This window comes from Ostrinia nubilalis, chromosome Z (assembly GCF_963855985.1).
Source record: "Ostrinia nubilalis chromosome Z, ilOstNubi1.1, whole genome shotgun sequence".
NCBI lineage: Eukaryota > Metazoa > Arthropoda > Insecta > Lepidoptera > Crambidae > Ostrinia > Ostrinia nubilalis.
Window position 1 is genome coordinate 21,434,594 of NC_087119.1, and position 15,513 is coordinate 21,450,106.

At 38.4% G+C, this 15,513-nt stretch overlaps 1 protein-coding gene across 2 annotated transcripts in view; it reads right to left on the reverse strand.

Moving 5' to 3' along the window:
- LOC135086553 (arf-GAP with Rho-GAP domain, ANK repeat and PH domain-containing protein 2) overlaps positions 1-15,513 on the reverse strand; it is a 264,488-nt gene that overhangs the window by 14,342 nt on the left and 234,633 nt on the right. For both annotated transcript variants that reach the window (XM_063981295.1, XM_063981294.1), the window contains exons 6-9: positions 7,860-8,072; positions 2,266-2,456; positions 556-792; positions 105-259 (exon numbers count right to left, since the gene is read on the reverse strand). In XM_063981295.1, the coding sequence (XP_063837365.1) occupies positions 105-259; positions 556-792; positions 2,266-2,456; positions 7,860-8,072 (796 nt within the window). The remainder of the gene's footprint in view (positions 1-104; positions 260-555; positions 793-2,265; positions 2,457-7,859; positions 8,073-15,513) is intronic.

Below are 15,513 nucleotides of genomic sequence, written 5' to 3' on the forward strand. Positions count from 1 at the left end.
AATCTGGAAAACATTGAAGGAGTCCTGTGTTCAGCAGTGGGCGTCTTGTAGCTGAATAATGAAAAATGAATGGCGATCAACTGATGATGAATGAGTTTACTGACCTTAACACCACATCAAGGACCACTTCATCGATGTGGACTATGCGCCTCATAGACTCGTTGCAAATCACTTCCTCGATCATGAGCTGATGTGACTCCATGTTGGCTTTCTCACAAAGCTCTATGCATACATCTGCACACGTTTTGTTTGGCGTCAACTGTAAATAAAATAAGAAGGTTTGTAGCATCAAAAACTCACTGGATGATAAAGTTAAGTTTGCAATTGCAATTACATATCGCTTCAGTTATCAGCCAGCTAAACTAATTTCACTTTAAAAAAATCCATATGAAGAAAGCAGCTTCCGATTCCAATGATCTCTCCCGCAACGACATAATACATCTAGAACACTTTTCGATCGAAACTAAAGTGTTTGCCATGAATTTCATTTAACCAATCAAACACAAGATTGCAGCCCTTCCATATTTTTAACGACAATGGTGATCTGATACGTACCGTAACTTGGTGACACGTGCTTCTGTCCTTGACGTAGATCCACGCTCGGAGGTCTCCCGCAGCCTTCTTCGGCGCGGGCGCCGCTGCCCCCAACACCGTCATTAGAACGCGACGGACTGCTGCTTCCCGTCTCTTTTCCGCATCAGTGGGCTCCCACACCGCTTCGAAATTCGCTATCAGATCTCGAACCACGAACACCTCTCTGGTGGACCACGCAGTTTGGAGTTTGTCGCTTGTCTGAAAAAGTGAGAAGGTGTGTCTTTGTGTGATGTTCATTTAATTTTGTACTTTAACCAATAATTATAAAAATTATTCACTCGTTTAACGCTTGTTTATAGTGACGTTTAGTATAGAAACGTCACTTTACTGTTCAACGAGTGTAACTTTTTATTAGTAATGTACGAAATTACTGATTTGCACATTAAACCTGTCTATTGTTAGTCATTTTCAGGTTTACTCTGATTTTCTCTAGGCATCCAAGGTAACCGAATAATTTTGACTTTTACTTAGAGTGAGTCGCAGAATTGCCATTGGAACCATAGTCGCTCCAGGTCCTTAAATATCCCCAACAATCCAAGTTCGGCACATAGCTCACGTCATAATCTGTTAAGTAGCTTTTCTGTCCCAACGGCCATCAGTTACAGAATTGACAAGACAGAAATTACCTCAAAACATTAAAAAAGTGGTGACCACACATAGGAAAACGTCACGGGATGCGGGCAGCGCGGGGCTGGTATTTGTTAAATTTTTGGGACGGCCTTTGGTGGAGACGACAACGTTTTGCCAGCAAATGGGTCGACAAAGTGGTAAACGAAGATTAAAAAGATTGAGACGGTGATGTAACAACAGAAGTAATAGAGTATGAGCACAGAATAATAATAAGTACTACGTACAGAAGTTTTACTTCGCGAAAGTATTTAAAAAAATGTATGCTCAATGTCATTAACAATATGGTGTAATTTAGCCTGTCTCAAGAGTCAAGGACCATTTTGTTGACAAACGTCAGTGATCGGCACTGCGCCGAAGCTATAGGGCTGACTTCGGTAAAATGATGTGACGTGAGGTGCCAAACTGCGGAAAATGGCGGAGGAAATACATGATTTAGCATGAATTATCATGAATAATATTAACTACTTATTTACTCTCAGTGTCTTGAGGCAACTTAAAAAAGTGCATTCTGTGTTTTTATTATTATTTAGGCAGTTAAATACTGCACAGTATTTAGTACACCATTTTCTTAATTTTCTTTCATCATACACAAGAATACGCGTGCGTGAGTCAATGTTCGCTCGTATGTGAGGCCTTGTCGAATAGTATCCTGTAGGTGGGCTATCGTGCGTGTTTTGTTTTCGATGTAAACTCGCGGAGATGAAAAGGCCTGGTATGAGCTAGTAAACGCCAGATCTACGTCATTTTATAAAAGCTGAAAGTTTGTCAGCGTATGCTCCCTATATAGGATCCCAATAAATCTGATTTTTACGTATAATATTTGGACAATAATTAGAAGTATTTTCACCAACAGCCAGACAGTTTTGACAGTTCCAACTCCTTGCCAGACAGTTTTTTTAGGGTAGCTCCCAAAGCCACGATGACCCAAACTTCATAATTCACCAACATTATATCCTATATTGGGAGCATACGCTGACAAACTTTCAGCTTTTATAAAATGACGTAGGTCTGGCGTTCACTAGCTCTTAGTCTATAACTTACGACTGCAGCGGGCATGATGGTGGGCGCCCATACAGACGCCAGATTCTCCGCGCTCATTTTGTTGGCATGCGCCATCGTCGTCAAGAAGTGCAGGTGCGCGAACAGTTTCCTGGCGGTGTTGCGCGCGACTAAAGGCAGTGACGTCATCACATTGCGGTACTCCGCGTGGCGTGCTGTGTCCTCTTTTATCTCTGGAAAGAAAGCGACGGGAATCAGAATGAGGCGGAAGCAGCAATATGAATAACTAGCGGTCGCCCGCGACTTCGTACGCGTGGATTCCGTTCATCTATCTTACGCGGTTTAGATTTTTTCATAGAAATGTTTTTTCCCGCTAACTCCCGTTCCCGTGGGAATTTTGCAATATTCTTTTGTAACTAAGCTTTAAGTTTACTAAGGTACCTGCATGCCACATTTCAAGCGTCTAACTTAAGCGGATTAGGTTTTTCATACAAAAGGATTTTCCCGCTAATTCCCGTTCCCGTGGGAATTTCGGGAATTCCTTTCTTGGTGCACCTCTACGGTACCTAAGCTACGTCCCTTCCAAATTTCAAGTGGCTACGTTTAGCCGTTTAGGCTGTGCGTTGATATGTCAGTGAGTCAGTCAATTTAATCTTTTTATTGTATTTAGATATTCCATGTTACTCATATTAGGAATATCAGAATCTCATTGAAAAATTACAACAACTGTATTGCCAGGCGCTAAGCTAAAAAACTGACATGCTGATTTCCGATTGTTGAGGCTTCTTGGATGTCATAAAGAGACGGCTAGATTGAGCTCAAAACGCAGTCGCAGCCTAGCGTCATAACACAGAATAAGTAATAGTACAGGTACAGAAGGATTACTCCGCAAGACGATTTAAATAAATGCGAGTCTTGCTACGACGCAATACAGTGGAATTCAGCTCGCACAGCACTACGTACCTACAATTTTATTCACCTACAAGTTTTGTCTCTTTCTATCGCGTGCCTCTGAACTCTTCTTACGCTGTTAGGGTTGCTGTCTAGTGAAAAAATAATTAATCTACTTATTTGTAATGAGGTACGTAGGTAAGTACGCATTCATTATGGAAAACTTTGGGAGAGGCCTTTGTCCAGCAGTGGACGTCATTTGGCTGAAACGAACGAACGCATTCTTTCTGAGCAGTAGTCATGGTAGGTTAGGTTCCTATACTATCCTAAGATTTGTTGATTACCTACATGGCCAACATACCTTTCAGCATCTTTGGGAAGCGAAAAAAAAGATAAATCCGGTAGATTTATTTTCGAATTTAAACACTCGAACGCCGCACAATAACATTTCTTTCTCTTTATGTCCATTTTTAAATAATACTTCGATCATAGAATTAGGTACTACAACGCACGCCAGCGTCCTGACGGGCGCGCGCGTGACACTCGACTGATATAATACCCGCCGGCGGGGCGCTTCGCTGTAGGTAATTATCGGATGTACCACGCGCAGTGAGCCAGGCCTGGTCATAACTACTCTCGTCCGGCGGGGCGTCGAAGAAGTCCGAGCGCAGGAAGCGCGACACGCGGCGCCGCGCCGGCTCCCCCGCGAGGCGCATCGAGTGGCGCCGCGCGCCGCCCGGCTCCGACGGCACGCTGCCCTCCGACGAGTGCGAGGAGTCGTCCAGCGATGTATCAAAAATGATGTTCTTGGTAAAATGTATGTATGTATGAATGTTCAGCCCATAAGCCTGATGGCATGCCATGTTGAGTAGATGATTTCGCTGTTGCCAGTTGAATGGATCGGTTACAATTTAATCAAGTTTATAAACTTTTATTTTTAACTAGCTTTTGCCCGCGGCTTCACCCGCGTGAAATTTAGTGTCACATATCGGCATAAATTATAGCTTATATAGGGTCCTTCTAAATCAGCTACGTTCCGTTTAATGGGAGCATGTATACGTCACACTGAATACGTTCTCAAAGTTTGAGCCAAAAATTCAGGCTAGTTTCCGAGATAATTAAGGAAACAACTTCATTTCTTATCAACCCAATACAACACCCTGTTCAGCTGATTCACTACTACACTGACAAAAATCCGCACGCACACGAGCTTACGTAATGCCCGCCATTGCGCTTGTGCTGCCGTTGGGCCACTGGCCGCGAACACAAGAGTGCCGCCGGACGACGGACCGGGCGCCACACAAGCTATTCTAGGGCTACTACTAGTTATTTAAGGAATTAAATTAAGCAGAAAATTAAAGTTTATTTATTTTTGGTAACATAAAAAAATCTTATGTGGTAAGTACTTATTTAGTGGCCTTAATGGAATGATGTTTATTCAAAAGTTCGTTAAAATACTTTTGCGCTTGTAAAAATCTTTTATTTCAAACGTAGCAACGAAACGAAGCAAAAAAGTTAGTTGCCGAAATCAATGACTTATTTTTATGCCATACACAAATGGGATAGTTACCATGACTATGAAATTTAGAATTACGGTTATTATTACGCTAAAGCAGGCACATTTTTCATGTTAATTTTAATCGCTTAATATCCCCTTAGCAAATTAAAAATGTGATTCGTAATTGACTCGATCATAGCAGAAACTAAACGCTATCGAATTATCTACCTGTGATTATCGGCAGTCTTTAGTATTCCGAAGTAAATAAGTAAATAATTGTTCCCAACTATCAATTTTAAACTGAAATAATAATCATTAAAATCATCGTAGAAACAAAAAAAAAATATAAAAGTAAATAATGATAGTTTTATTATTGTTAAGATTAGAAAAAATTTTGGAGTTGACATCCTTATTTATGCGTGGCGGAGTCGGTGGTATCAAAGACAGCCGTCCCTCACAATAGCCGACCGCGCTAGTGTTGTAAGAACCTCGAGTCTTTAAAGTCTTTATTTTGAGACTTGAGTTTATTTTTAAGACTAGGACTCGTTAGTCACATGAATAAGGGAATAATTGAGTCTTCCGAGTCCTTTCGAGTATTTTAAGTTCTTTGAGCTAGACTGAATCATGACATGAACTTGAGTTGGTGTATACTAATAGCAGGCCTGGCTCACTCCGCGCGGTACATCCGATAATTACCTACAGCGAAGCGCCCCGCCGGCGGGTATTATATCAGTCGAGTGTCACGCGCGCGCTCGTCAGGACGCTGGCGTGCGTTGTAGTACCTAATTCTATGATCTAAGTATTATTTAAAAATGGACATAAAGAGAAAGAAATATTATTGTGCGGCGTTCGGGTGTTTAAATTCGAAAAGAAATCTACCGGATTTATCTTTTTTTTTCGCTTCCCAAAGATGCTGAAAGGTATGTTGGCCATGTGGGTTATCAATAATTCTTAGGATAGTATAGGAACCTAACCTACCATGACTACTGCTCAGAATGCGTTCGTTCGTTTCAGCCAAATGACGTCCACTACTGGACAAAGGCCTCTCCCAAGGTTTTCCTTTACTTACATACGTATTAATAATTATATAAAATATAGTAAAAAATAGTAAAAAAGTATAAAAAATAGTAAAAATAATTAATCTACTTATTTGTAATGAGGTACGTACCTCATTACAAATAAGTAGATTAATTATTTTTTAACTAGACAGCAACCCTAACAGCGTAAGAAGAGTTCAGAGGCACGCGATAGAAAGAGACAAAACTTGTAGGTGAATAAAATTGTAGGTACGTAGTGCTGTGCGAGCTGAATTCCACTGTATCGCGTCGTAGCAAGACTTGCATTTATTTAAATCGTCTTGCGGAGTAATCCTTCTGTACCTGTACTATTACTTATTCTGTGCTAATAGGCAATAATGAGTGATTTCATATCATCATCCGTATGTTATATCCTAATTGAAAATAAAATAAATCGCACAATACAAATGTAATATCAATAAAATTGCATTAAACGCAAATAATCGAATCAGAAGTATCCATCTAAAGACTGACGATTTTCGTAATCAAAAAGTTAAAACGGTCCAATAAAATAATAAACACACAGTCTTAATTCATAGCTATTTTATTTTCTTCAAACTTTTAATAAGTAAGATTCCAAGACTCGAGTGTCGTATCGTACAACACTAGCCGGCGCGCAGCAAACGAACTTTTAGACACGTGCCGCCGCCTTTAGACACGTGCCGCCGGCCGCCGGCTAGCGCAATGTACACTCACCAAAATAAAATTAAGAAATGCAACAAACTTTTTTTTACTATTCAAATTAAAATTGTGTTTATTGTTAAATCACAGGTACATAAGATAGGTCATAAATAAATACCAAGTTGGAACGGAAATGATTCGGAAATTTTATTTAACTAATTAGGTACCTACCTACCTCATCTACTTTTCTATTGTAATAGAAATGATGACATTAACGATTAATTTAAGAATGGACTTTGATTTAGGATAAATGGAATATCAATACAAACAAATTGAAGAGTTTTATTTGCTTCAATAGTCTAATTTAATGTTTCTAAATAATTGACTAGGCCATTGAATTACCTTCACAAAACAATAAGTTCGATTAATTTTTAATTATTATCTGTTATAGGATATTTTACCATGAAATACCTACTCAACACCATAATTTAGATTCGAATCAATTGAAATCGAAAGCAAGCAGATAAAATAATAAACAAATAAGTTTCTTTTTTGTCGACTGTACGCTTATGCCAACTTTTCGGCTCTTGCTTTGGCGGCGTCGGCGTCTTTGTGTCAACAAAAGGCGTGCGGCTTGTCGGCATTTGTCGGCGCGTGCGCTTTGATTTAATTCAGTTTTTGACTAGCTTTCTTGTGTGAAGATGCGTTTTGTAGTGCTCGTGAAGTGAACTATGACGCACAGATGCACAAATGCAAATAAATTTACTAAGACGCGCCTTAAAAATCATGGCCTTTGCTGGTTGATTTTTCGATGGTATCGTGAGTCCGTTTTACTGTGATTAACATAAGATAATAAGGATAGACAACGATATGAGAGTAGGCCTGCAACATTGAAGTGATAGCTCGCCCAATCAGTCGATCAGCTAATCGGCTATCAGCTGTGACGACTGCTGTGAGTTGTTATGACGTTAGTGTAAACAACAAAAAAGTGTGCAGTGGTAGTGAGCGTTGTGTGTGTTGTGTCTCGTGTTCCTGTGCAGAATGAATACACTACAGCTTTGTTGTGTGAGTAAAAAATACAGCATGTTCCATTATGTAAGACGAAATGAATTTTTATTTTTGTTAGAAAATGTAACTTTGTAAAATCATTATAAAACACATACTCAAATTTGGTGAACTTGTTCAGTGTACCGTATAGATGCCCCCATTAAAAGGAATGTAGCTAGTTTAGAAGGACCCTGTAGTTTTTGCGTGAAAGAGTAACAAACATCCAGACATCCATACAAACTTTCGCATTTATAATATTAGTAAGAAGTAAGATAAGATCCCACCAAAAACATCCTGTAAAAAACTAGCCAAGTCTCTATGGAGCTGCTTAATGTTTATCTCTAAAAAGTAATGAAATCTAGACAAAGTCGTGCCCAGTCTATGGTTCCTTACTGCGATTTCTTTATTATTATAGTTAATGTTGTGTGACTTGTCCCCCAGATTTATAATATTGGTAAGACTAGTAAAAAGATTAATAATAAAAATGTCAGAACCCAGCTTACCCAAAGCAGTGGTCAAGGCGAGATGCTTCTCCTGAGGCACCAGGGCCTCTGGGAGGTCCCTGAAGAACCTCTTCAGGACCCCCGCCACGTCGTGCTCGGAATGCTGGCTCGGGCTGAGCTGCACCGACCATGCGTCGCGGCGGAACCTCGCCAGCAGTTCCGAAAGGACCGTACTGCTGCCAGCACGGCGGTATATGCCCTCCGATAGGCTCCCTGCAAATGGTCAGTGCGACGTTTTTAAAGTCTGTTCGCCGAGAGTTGATAAAAAAAATTAAATATCAGAGGTTCTAAAGTCATTATAAATTGCGGCCCGCTAATTATTTTTGTCGATATCAGTGGCGGATTTACAAATTTGCCGCTAGTAGGCCATTCAATTTTTGCCGCCCCTACCTACTGACTTTTGAAATAGAATACGTTAGTTTAATCCCGTTATTAGTATGATTGTGAACTTAATGATATTTCTGTCAGTTACTAGATTATTATTGCAACCCGCTATGTACTGGAAGAGTTTAATGTTGACCTAAAAACAGCAGCATGTACTAATCCTAAGGTGGGCAAAGGCATGACTTAAAAATACCTACACTATATGAACACAGACAAAATAATGTGTGGTCAGTAAACATTGTTTTTGGTAAATATTTTTTATTGGACTTAACAGTTTAAAAACAATACAAACAATTTCTATTAAAATATAACATGTTAACAATTCAGTTAATGGTGACAGACAATGAGATCAAATAAGTTTTACATTATTTTCTTGCGAGATTTTAAATTTGCAAAATCATTAATTATATCGACGTATGAAATCTTTTTCATAAGTTCTGACTCTATGCACAAAAGAGATAAAGCATTAATAGGCCAGAAGAATTAGATTTTAAATCGGAAATAATTCCTACAAAAGATTTTATTGCTTTAATGGCTTCATTTTTTTTTTTGGAAGAGGGGCATCCACAATAGGTAACACAGAGTCGTTCAGGTGAGTGCCAGGAAGAGGTGCAGCAACCGCAGTTAAGGAACGGCTGGGACGAACAAGGATAGGCGCATCCAGCTCGTAAGCCTTGATAGGGTTACACTGGTTGAGGCGCTCCTTTTCATGACTTGGAAGCCTGTGGGTAACGAGCCATTGGACGTGGAGAGGGTCATTAATTATACACATATTTTCTACTTTGCCGAACATTTGCACGAGAACGGTTTGTTCAAAACATATGAATTTGGTCTTATTTAATGCAGGATTAAATGCCCTTCAACCGTCAGGAAGACCACTTTTCGATAGGGAAGTCCTTTACGCGGTATAACCGGAAAACCGAAAAAGCGCCCCTTTCGGGGGCCCCCACCACTTAAGCACAACTCCGTCGAAGTCGAAAACCTAGAAGAGTCTTCATGGGCAACTAATGAAGCCATTAAAGCACTAAAATCTTTAGTAGGAATTATTTCCGATTTAATTCATTTTTGTGTTTAATTCTACTAGCCTATAAGCTTTTCTTGACTTAAAGTAGATCGTAGATAGTTTTTAACCCGTTTTAAGCAAGAAAAGCTCACCTGAATGTGCACAGAGCCATGCGAATTGCGAAGTGCTATATCCAGTATAATTAGCTAAGAACTACTTAAAGGTAAACAGAAAGACCAAGGCTTGGTAATACAGGGTGGCCCAGAAGAAAATTAACTTTTGAAAATTAAAGGAAACGAAAACTGTACCTACATTTTTATAGATCTAAATAAAATGTTATGCAATTTATTTTTAAATTTACCTTTATTAAATTACATCGCCCAGGAGATTTCCTTGACGCTTACAACATTCGATCAACATACCTACATCAAAATCTTGGAATGCGTTCGTCAGAATTACTTTGAAACCTATTTTCAATTTTTTGCCAAATGCTCAGCTTCAGTTGCTGCATGGTTGTTGGATTATAAAAGTACGAGTATACTCTATTCTTAATGTAACACCACAAAAAATAATTTTCTGGAGTGAGATCAGGGCTTCCTGGTGACCAGGAGATGTCACCCCTGCCTGAAATTATTTTTTTGTGGGAACATATTATGTCTCTTACCGTCTAAATGCTCTCAGTTGAAGTGTGACACGTAGCCCCATCTTGATGAAACCAAGTGCTCCGGTCATAACCTTGCAAATCTTGCAGCTTTGAAATCAAAAAGCTTTTCAGCCTACCAGTATAGCGCTCTCAAAAATTAATAATCCTTTCAATGCAACAAACCAATTAAGCAGTGGTGAAATCTCACTGCCTCTAAGAAGCGCTAATCTCATTCCAGCAGACTTCTTTTTGTGAGGTTACCTTATGAGCAGAGTATACTCTAATAATCCAAAAACTCTGCAGCATTCATCCATCCTGAATCCATTTTGAGGTAACTCTAAGGGCTCCTGCACACAACGCTGCCACCGCGCCGCCGCTGCGCCGTCACCGCGCCGCTACACTGTTCATACGCACCGAGTAAAACCGCCTCCGCGCCGCCACCGCGCCAACAAAGCAGTATTTCGCGCGCGGCGCGGCGGCTGCGCAGCAGCGGTGTTCACGCGGCGCGTATAAACAGTGCAAAGGCGCGGCGACGGCGAGGCGCGGCGGCGCGGTAGCGGCGTCGTGTGCATCAGCGCTTACGAAAGTTTTCCAAAATGTATGTTGACCGAATGTTCTAAACGTCAAGGGAAAGGGAAAGATAGAATTTTAAAATAAATTGCACTAAATTTCCTTTAAATTGCAATAGCTTAAGTTCTACAAAAATGTACAGTTTTCGTTTCCCTGAATTTTCAAAAGTGAATTTTCTTCTGGGCTACCCTGTAAAACAATATACACGAAGTTGTGGAGAGATGGTGCTCGTGCTAGGCTCCGAAGTGTTACTTAAGAGTTTTTTATTTTATTTTTATTGAAACGCTGTTGGAATATTTTAAAATTCATGATCACATAAGTACCTAAGTATATATTACAGTGCGTTTATTAATCGTTTATTTATATATGGATTGTGTAGGTATACGTATAATTATATATTTTTTTCTGTAAAAAAAAATTTGCTAAATTTGCCGCCCCTCTAAATCTGCCGCCCTAGGCACTGGCCTACTTGGCCTATTGGTAAATCCGCCACTGGTCGATATAATGAAAAAGTTGGTAGATTATTTGGCCTGGCCTTTTTTTTTTGGCCTGGATTCTCGGCTCGGTTACAATTTAATTTTGGACTACCATTTATAAGAATGTTCTAAAAATACCAATTATCTACCAAAATACAAAACGATTTCGCACTACTAAATCATCGTTCTCTTTGCCTCAAATCTACCAAAAAAGTAGAAATCTACTAAAAGTGGTCACGCTGTGGCCGCCGCCGCCCGCCGGCCGGGGCGCTTGACGACAGCTGCGTGGCTCGTACCATGGTACTCAGTGCGCGTTGTGACAAACGACGCCCGAAGCGACAGTCGCTTTTGCAAGACATTTCATAATATTTATCAACTCTCGGCGAACAGACTTTAGTACTTTTTAGAACGTTTTTCTGTACATTAGTGCTTTCATATTTTTAGCACTTTTTTACAGTTACAATTTTTACTTTTATTCTTTAACTTCTGTATTGTAAAAGTTGTAGATTAAACCATTTAATGGTAACAAACAATATTATACTTCTAGCGCTTAATTCAGGCAGCCCCTGAGGTTTGGAAGCGGCACGAGAGTGGTTTCTCGCTGACATTTGACGAAAAAACACCCTCACGTGCTGCTCCCTTAGCGCTAGAACTATACATAGAATATAGTAGCAATCGAATGCCATCTAAAAAAGTTCTAAACTATTACTGAAATCAAATTGACCGAAATTGACAGTTTATGACTTGTTTTTGACCAATTTGACCGTAAATGACGGTCAGTGAATTTCAGCCGCTTTTTCAACACTACACAAGACGGTATTTAACAGGTTATGACGGAACTACTCTGTGAAGTGAAAGTGGCATGTGAATCTAGTACAGAAATGTAGATGGCACTAGCGCAGTGTAATGTAGGGTAAACCATCCAATCATTGGCACTCTACCAATTTATTGGCATGCTCCAGTTTTTTAAGAAAATTAAGGTTTTTTGTAGCCAAACCTTATATTTTTTAGTAGAAATTGTACAGTAATATCATTTATTACTCAACTGGCTACACACGTTTTTTATTTTTTCAAACATCGCGGGTATCAACCATTTGTTTGACAAACCGGGACTTGTGCGAAAAAACAATCGAAATATTCGTTTTTTACTAAGGTAAGAGCTATCATAATCTTTTTAAAAAATGCAAATCTATTTTTTTGTCCCTATACATAATCATTTTGTCTTATTATTAAATATATTAACTGCCTTTTTAAAACATTATTTTATAATTTAACCGCCAACTTTTAATTATTTGTGGTGTGCCAACATTTGGTATGCATAAAATCCGTTTATCCATTTTATTGGCACACATGCCAATAAAAGGGTATTTAAAATAATTTGAGTTTATTAAAAATTATACCTTGTTTGTCTCAAAATTGAGTTTAAATTGCATTTAAAATATTTTTTAACGTTTTAGATACACCAATCCAAATGTTGGCCCACTGCCAATTATATAAAATCCATTTATTGGCACGGGTGTCAAACATTGGTTAAAAAGGTGCCAATAAAAAATATTATCTTTTCAGCCACTTTCAAAGCCGTTCAAAGTCTTATTTCACTAATCCCCGTTGACAATCCCCGTCAACGGGGATTAGTGAACTTTTTGTTCATTAATCCCCGTTAACGCCAATGGAGTCCATGATGGGGATTAATAAGAACTAAAAAGTTAATTAATCCCCAGTACGTTAAAAGTAAAATACTCATGCAAGAATCAGGCACCTTCCATCCATTACTGGATAAGAACTCATTTATTGTTTTTATTATCAAATGAAATTAAATTTAAGACTGATTACAATTTAACTTAAAAAAATTAACACTTACCTGATTAACCAAAAGCACTATGGATATTGAATCGTTATTCCCCATTCATCATTTAAAGAAAATGGAAACGATTACATACAAATTTGGGCCAAGATGTAACAAGATAAAAATGGTGTAAATTAATAGCTTTGTTATCAGGCTTAAATTTAATTTAATTTGATTATAAAAATAATCAATAAGTGAGTTCTTATCCAATAATAAATGGAAGGTACATGACTCCTACATTAGTATTTTATTTTCTGAATAAAGAAAAATAAAATAAACTAAAAAGTTCATTAATCCCCATTATAAGCTCCATTGGCGCTAGCGGGGATTAATGAATAAAAAGTTCACTAATCCCCGGGATTATTGGAATAAGCCTTTGAAAGGCTTTGAAAGTGGTACCACGGTCTACTATACAATTCAGATTGAAACATCCTGATCATCGCTCTAAGCCCGGTCCGTTCACAATTTTAACTGACGAGGAAGAACAGCTTTTTGTTGACGGGATAAAATAAAAATCAGTAGCATAAAAGTATTTCCGAAGAGAAAAGAAGATTTGATAAAAGTGTTTATGGAAAGTTTAAAACCATATTTAAATTTATAAGCGTTTGAACTGATATGGTATGTTCCTGTACAAATAAATGTTACTTTTCTTATAACAAAGGATTTTATTTTGTTTATATCTATCATGAATCTCTTTAAAACCTCTACATAAGACCTAGCAGCTATTTTTCAGTCTTACGAGAACAGTGCCAATAATAGGTAATTATCACTGCCAATAAAAGGTTTGGCTATGCCAGGAACTGGTATTTTGAGGTATTTTTTTAAAAGGTACACTATATTGAATAAATGATTTAATTGATTAATGATAAGTACTTAATAATATTCTGCAAAGATTAAAAGACCAATATAAATGTTTTTTTCTTTGATAAAACATATTTTTACATGCAAATTTTACCGGTTTTGTGAAGTAGCTGCTTAAAGTGCCAATAATTGGGTGGTTTACCCTAGTACATATTTCTACGATAGATGGCGTGACAGGTAGCATCGCACACCAGTGCTTTATGAAAACGGGTAATATTACAAGCTTTTTTTTACAAGCTTTTATTTACTTTCACATATCTGGTGTAGGCAAATCTAGTAACTTAAAATTGACCAACTTCCCGGTTTCCAATTGAGCTGAAATTTTGCATGCATAAGTCGGATGACAATGCAATATTATGATAACATGGAGCTGATCTGATAATGGAGCTGGAAGGTCATACAAATTAAATGAGCCCAAACTCGATACGGTTGTGTCGTTTCGGTGCAGATTACCTATGGCCACCTTCCGGCTCCTTCATCAGATTCTGATGGTTACCATATAGAATTAAAGTTCTTGTCAATACAAATTAAATGAGCCCAAACTCGATAGAGTTGTGTCGTTTCAGTGCGGATTTCCTATGGCCACCTTCCGGCTCCATCATCAGATCCTGATGGTTACTATATAGGATTAAAGTTCTCATCAATACAAATTAAATGAGTCCAAACTCGATAGGGTTGTGTCGTTTCAGTGCGGATTTCCTATGGCCACCTTCCGGCTCCATCATCAGACCTTGATGGTTACAATGTAGGATTAAAGTTCTCATTAAAACAAATTAAATGAGCCTAAACTCGATAGGGTTGTGTCGTTTCAGTGCGGATTTCCTATGGCCACCTTCCGGCTCCATCATCAGACCGTGATGGTTACAATACAGGATTAAAGTTCTCGTCAATACGAATCAAATGAGCCCAAACTCGATGAGGTTGTGTCGTTTTAGTATAGAATTCCTATGGCCACCTGCCGGCTTCATCCACCCTCCACCACCCTGTATAATGCTATGTATGGCGCACTCTGCGTGCGTGGAATTTTGTCTGTCACAGAAAAAAATTATCGCGCGCGTCCCTGTTTCAAAAATCGGGATAAAAACTATCCTATGTCCTTTCCCGGGACTCAAACTATCTATATGCCAAATTACATCAAAATCGGTTCAGTATTGAAAGCAAGACAGACAAACAGACAGATAGACAGACAGAGTTACTTTAGCATTTATAATAATAATAATTAGCTGACCCGGCGAACTTTGTTCCGCCTTAATGGCAATAAATTTTAATTTCGAACGGGATAAAAAGTATCCTATGTCCTTCTCCTGGCTCTAAACTACCTCCCTGACAATTTTCAGCTAAATCGGTTCAGCCGTTCTTGAGTTATAAGTGGTGTAACTAACACGACTTTCTTTTATATATATAGATATTAGTATAGATAGTATAGAAGTATAGATTATTCCAGTCAATGTAGTCTTAACTTTGCCATTTTGAGGTGGGTAGCTGAAACCAACGTCATCATTTGCGTATATGCTTTCACAATAATACTAGATGTAGGGTTCTGAATCACCAGAAATATAAAAAAAGAAGGATGAAAGAAGGAGAAAGAAGGGTTTAAAAATAACGATTTCCTTAATATTTCTTTAACAAAAGGAGAAAACCTTAAGAGCGTTGTCACATTTTTCATGCAGAAATCGAGAATTTGGCAGATTTCGAAATGATTTTAGTCATATAATTTATTGTTATAGCTTCTTTTGACTTATATCATCGTAATTATCATACGTTTTTACGGAATGTCTATTGACAAAATCTCGTTCAAATTGGATTTTTGCCTACGAAAACAGCGAATTTCGGAAGCCCGATTTCCAGGTAACTCGCGAAGGCACAACTTT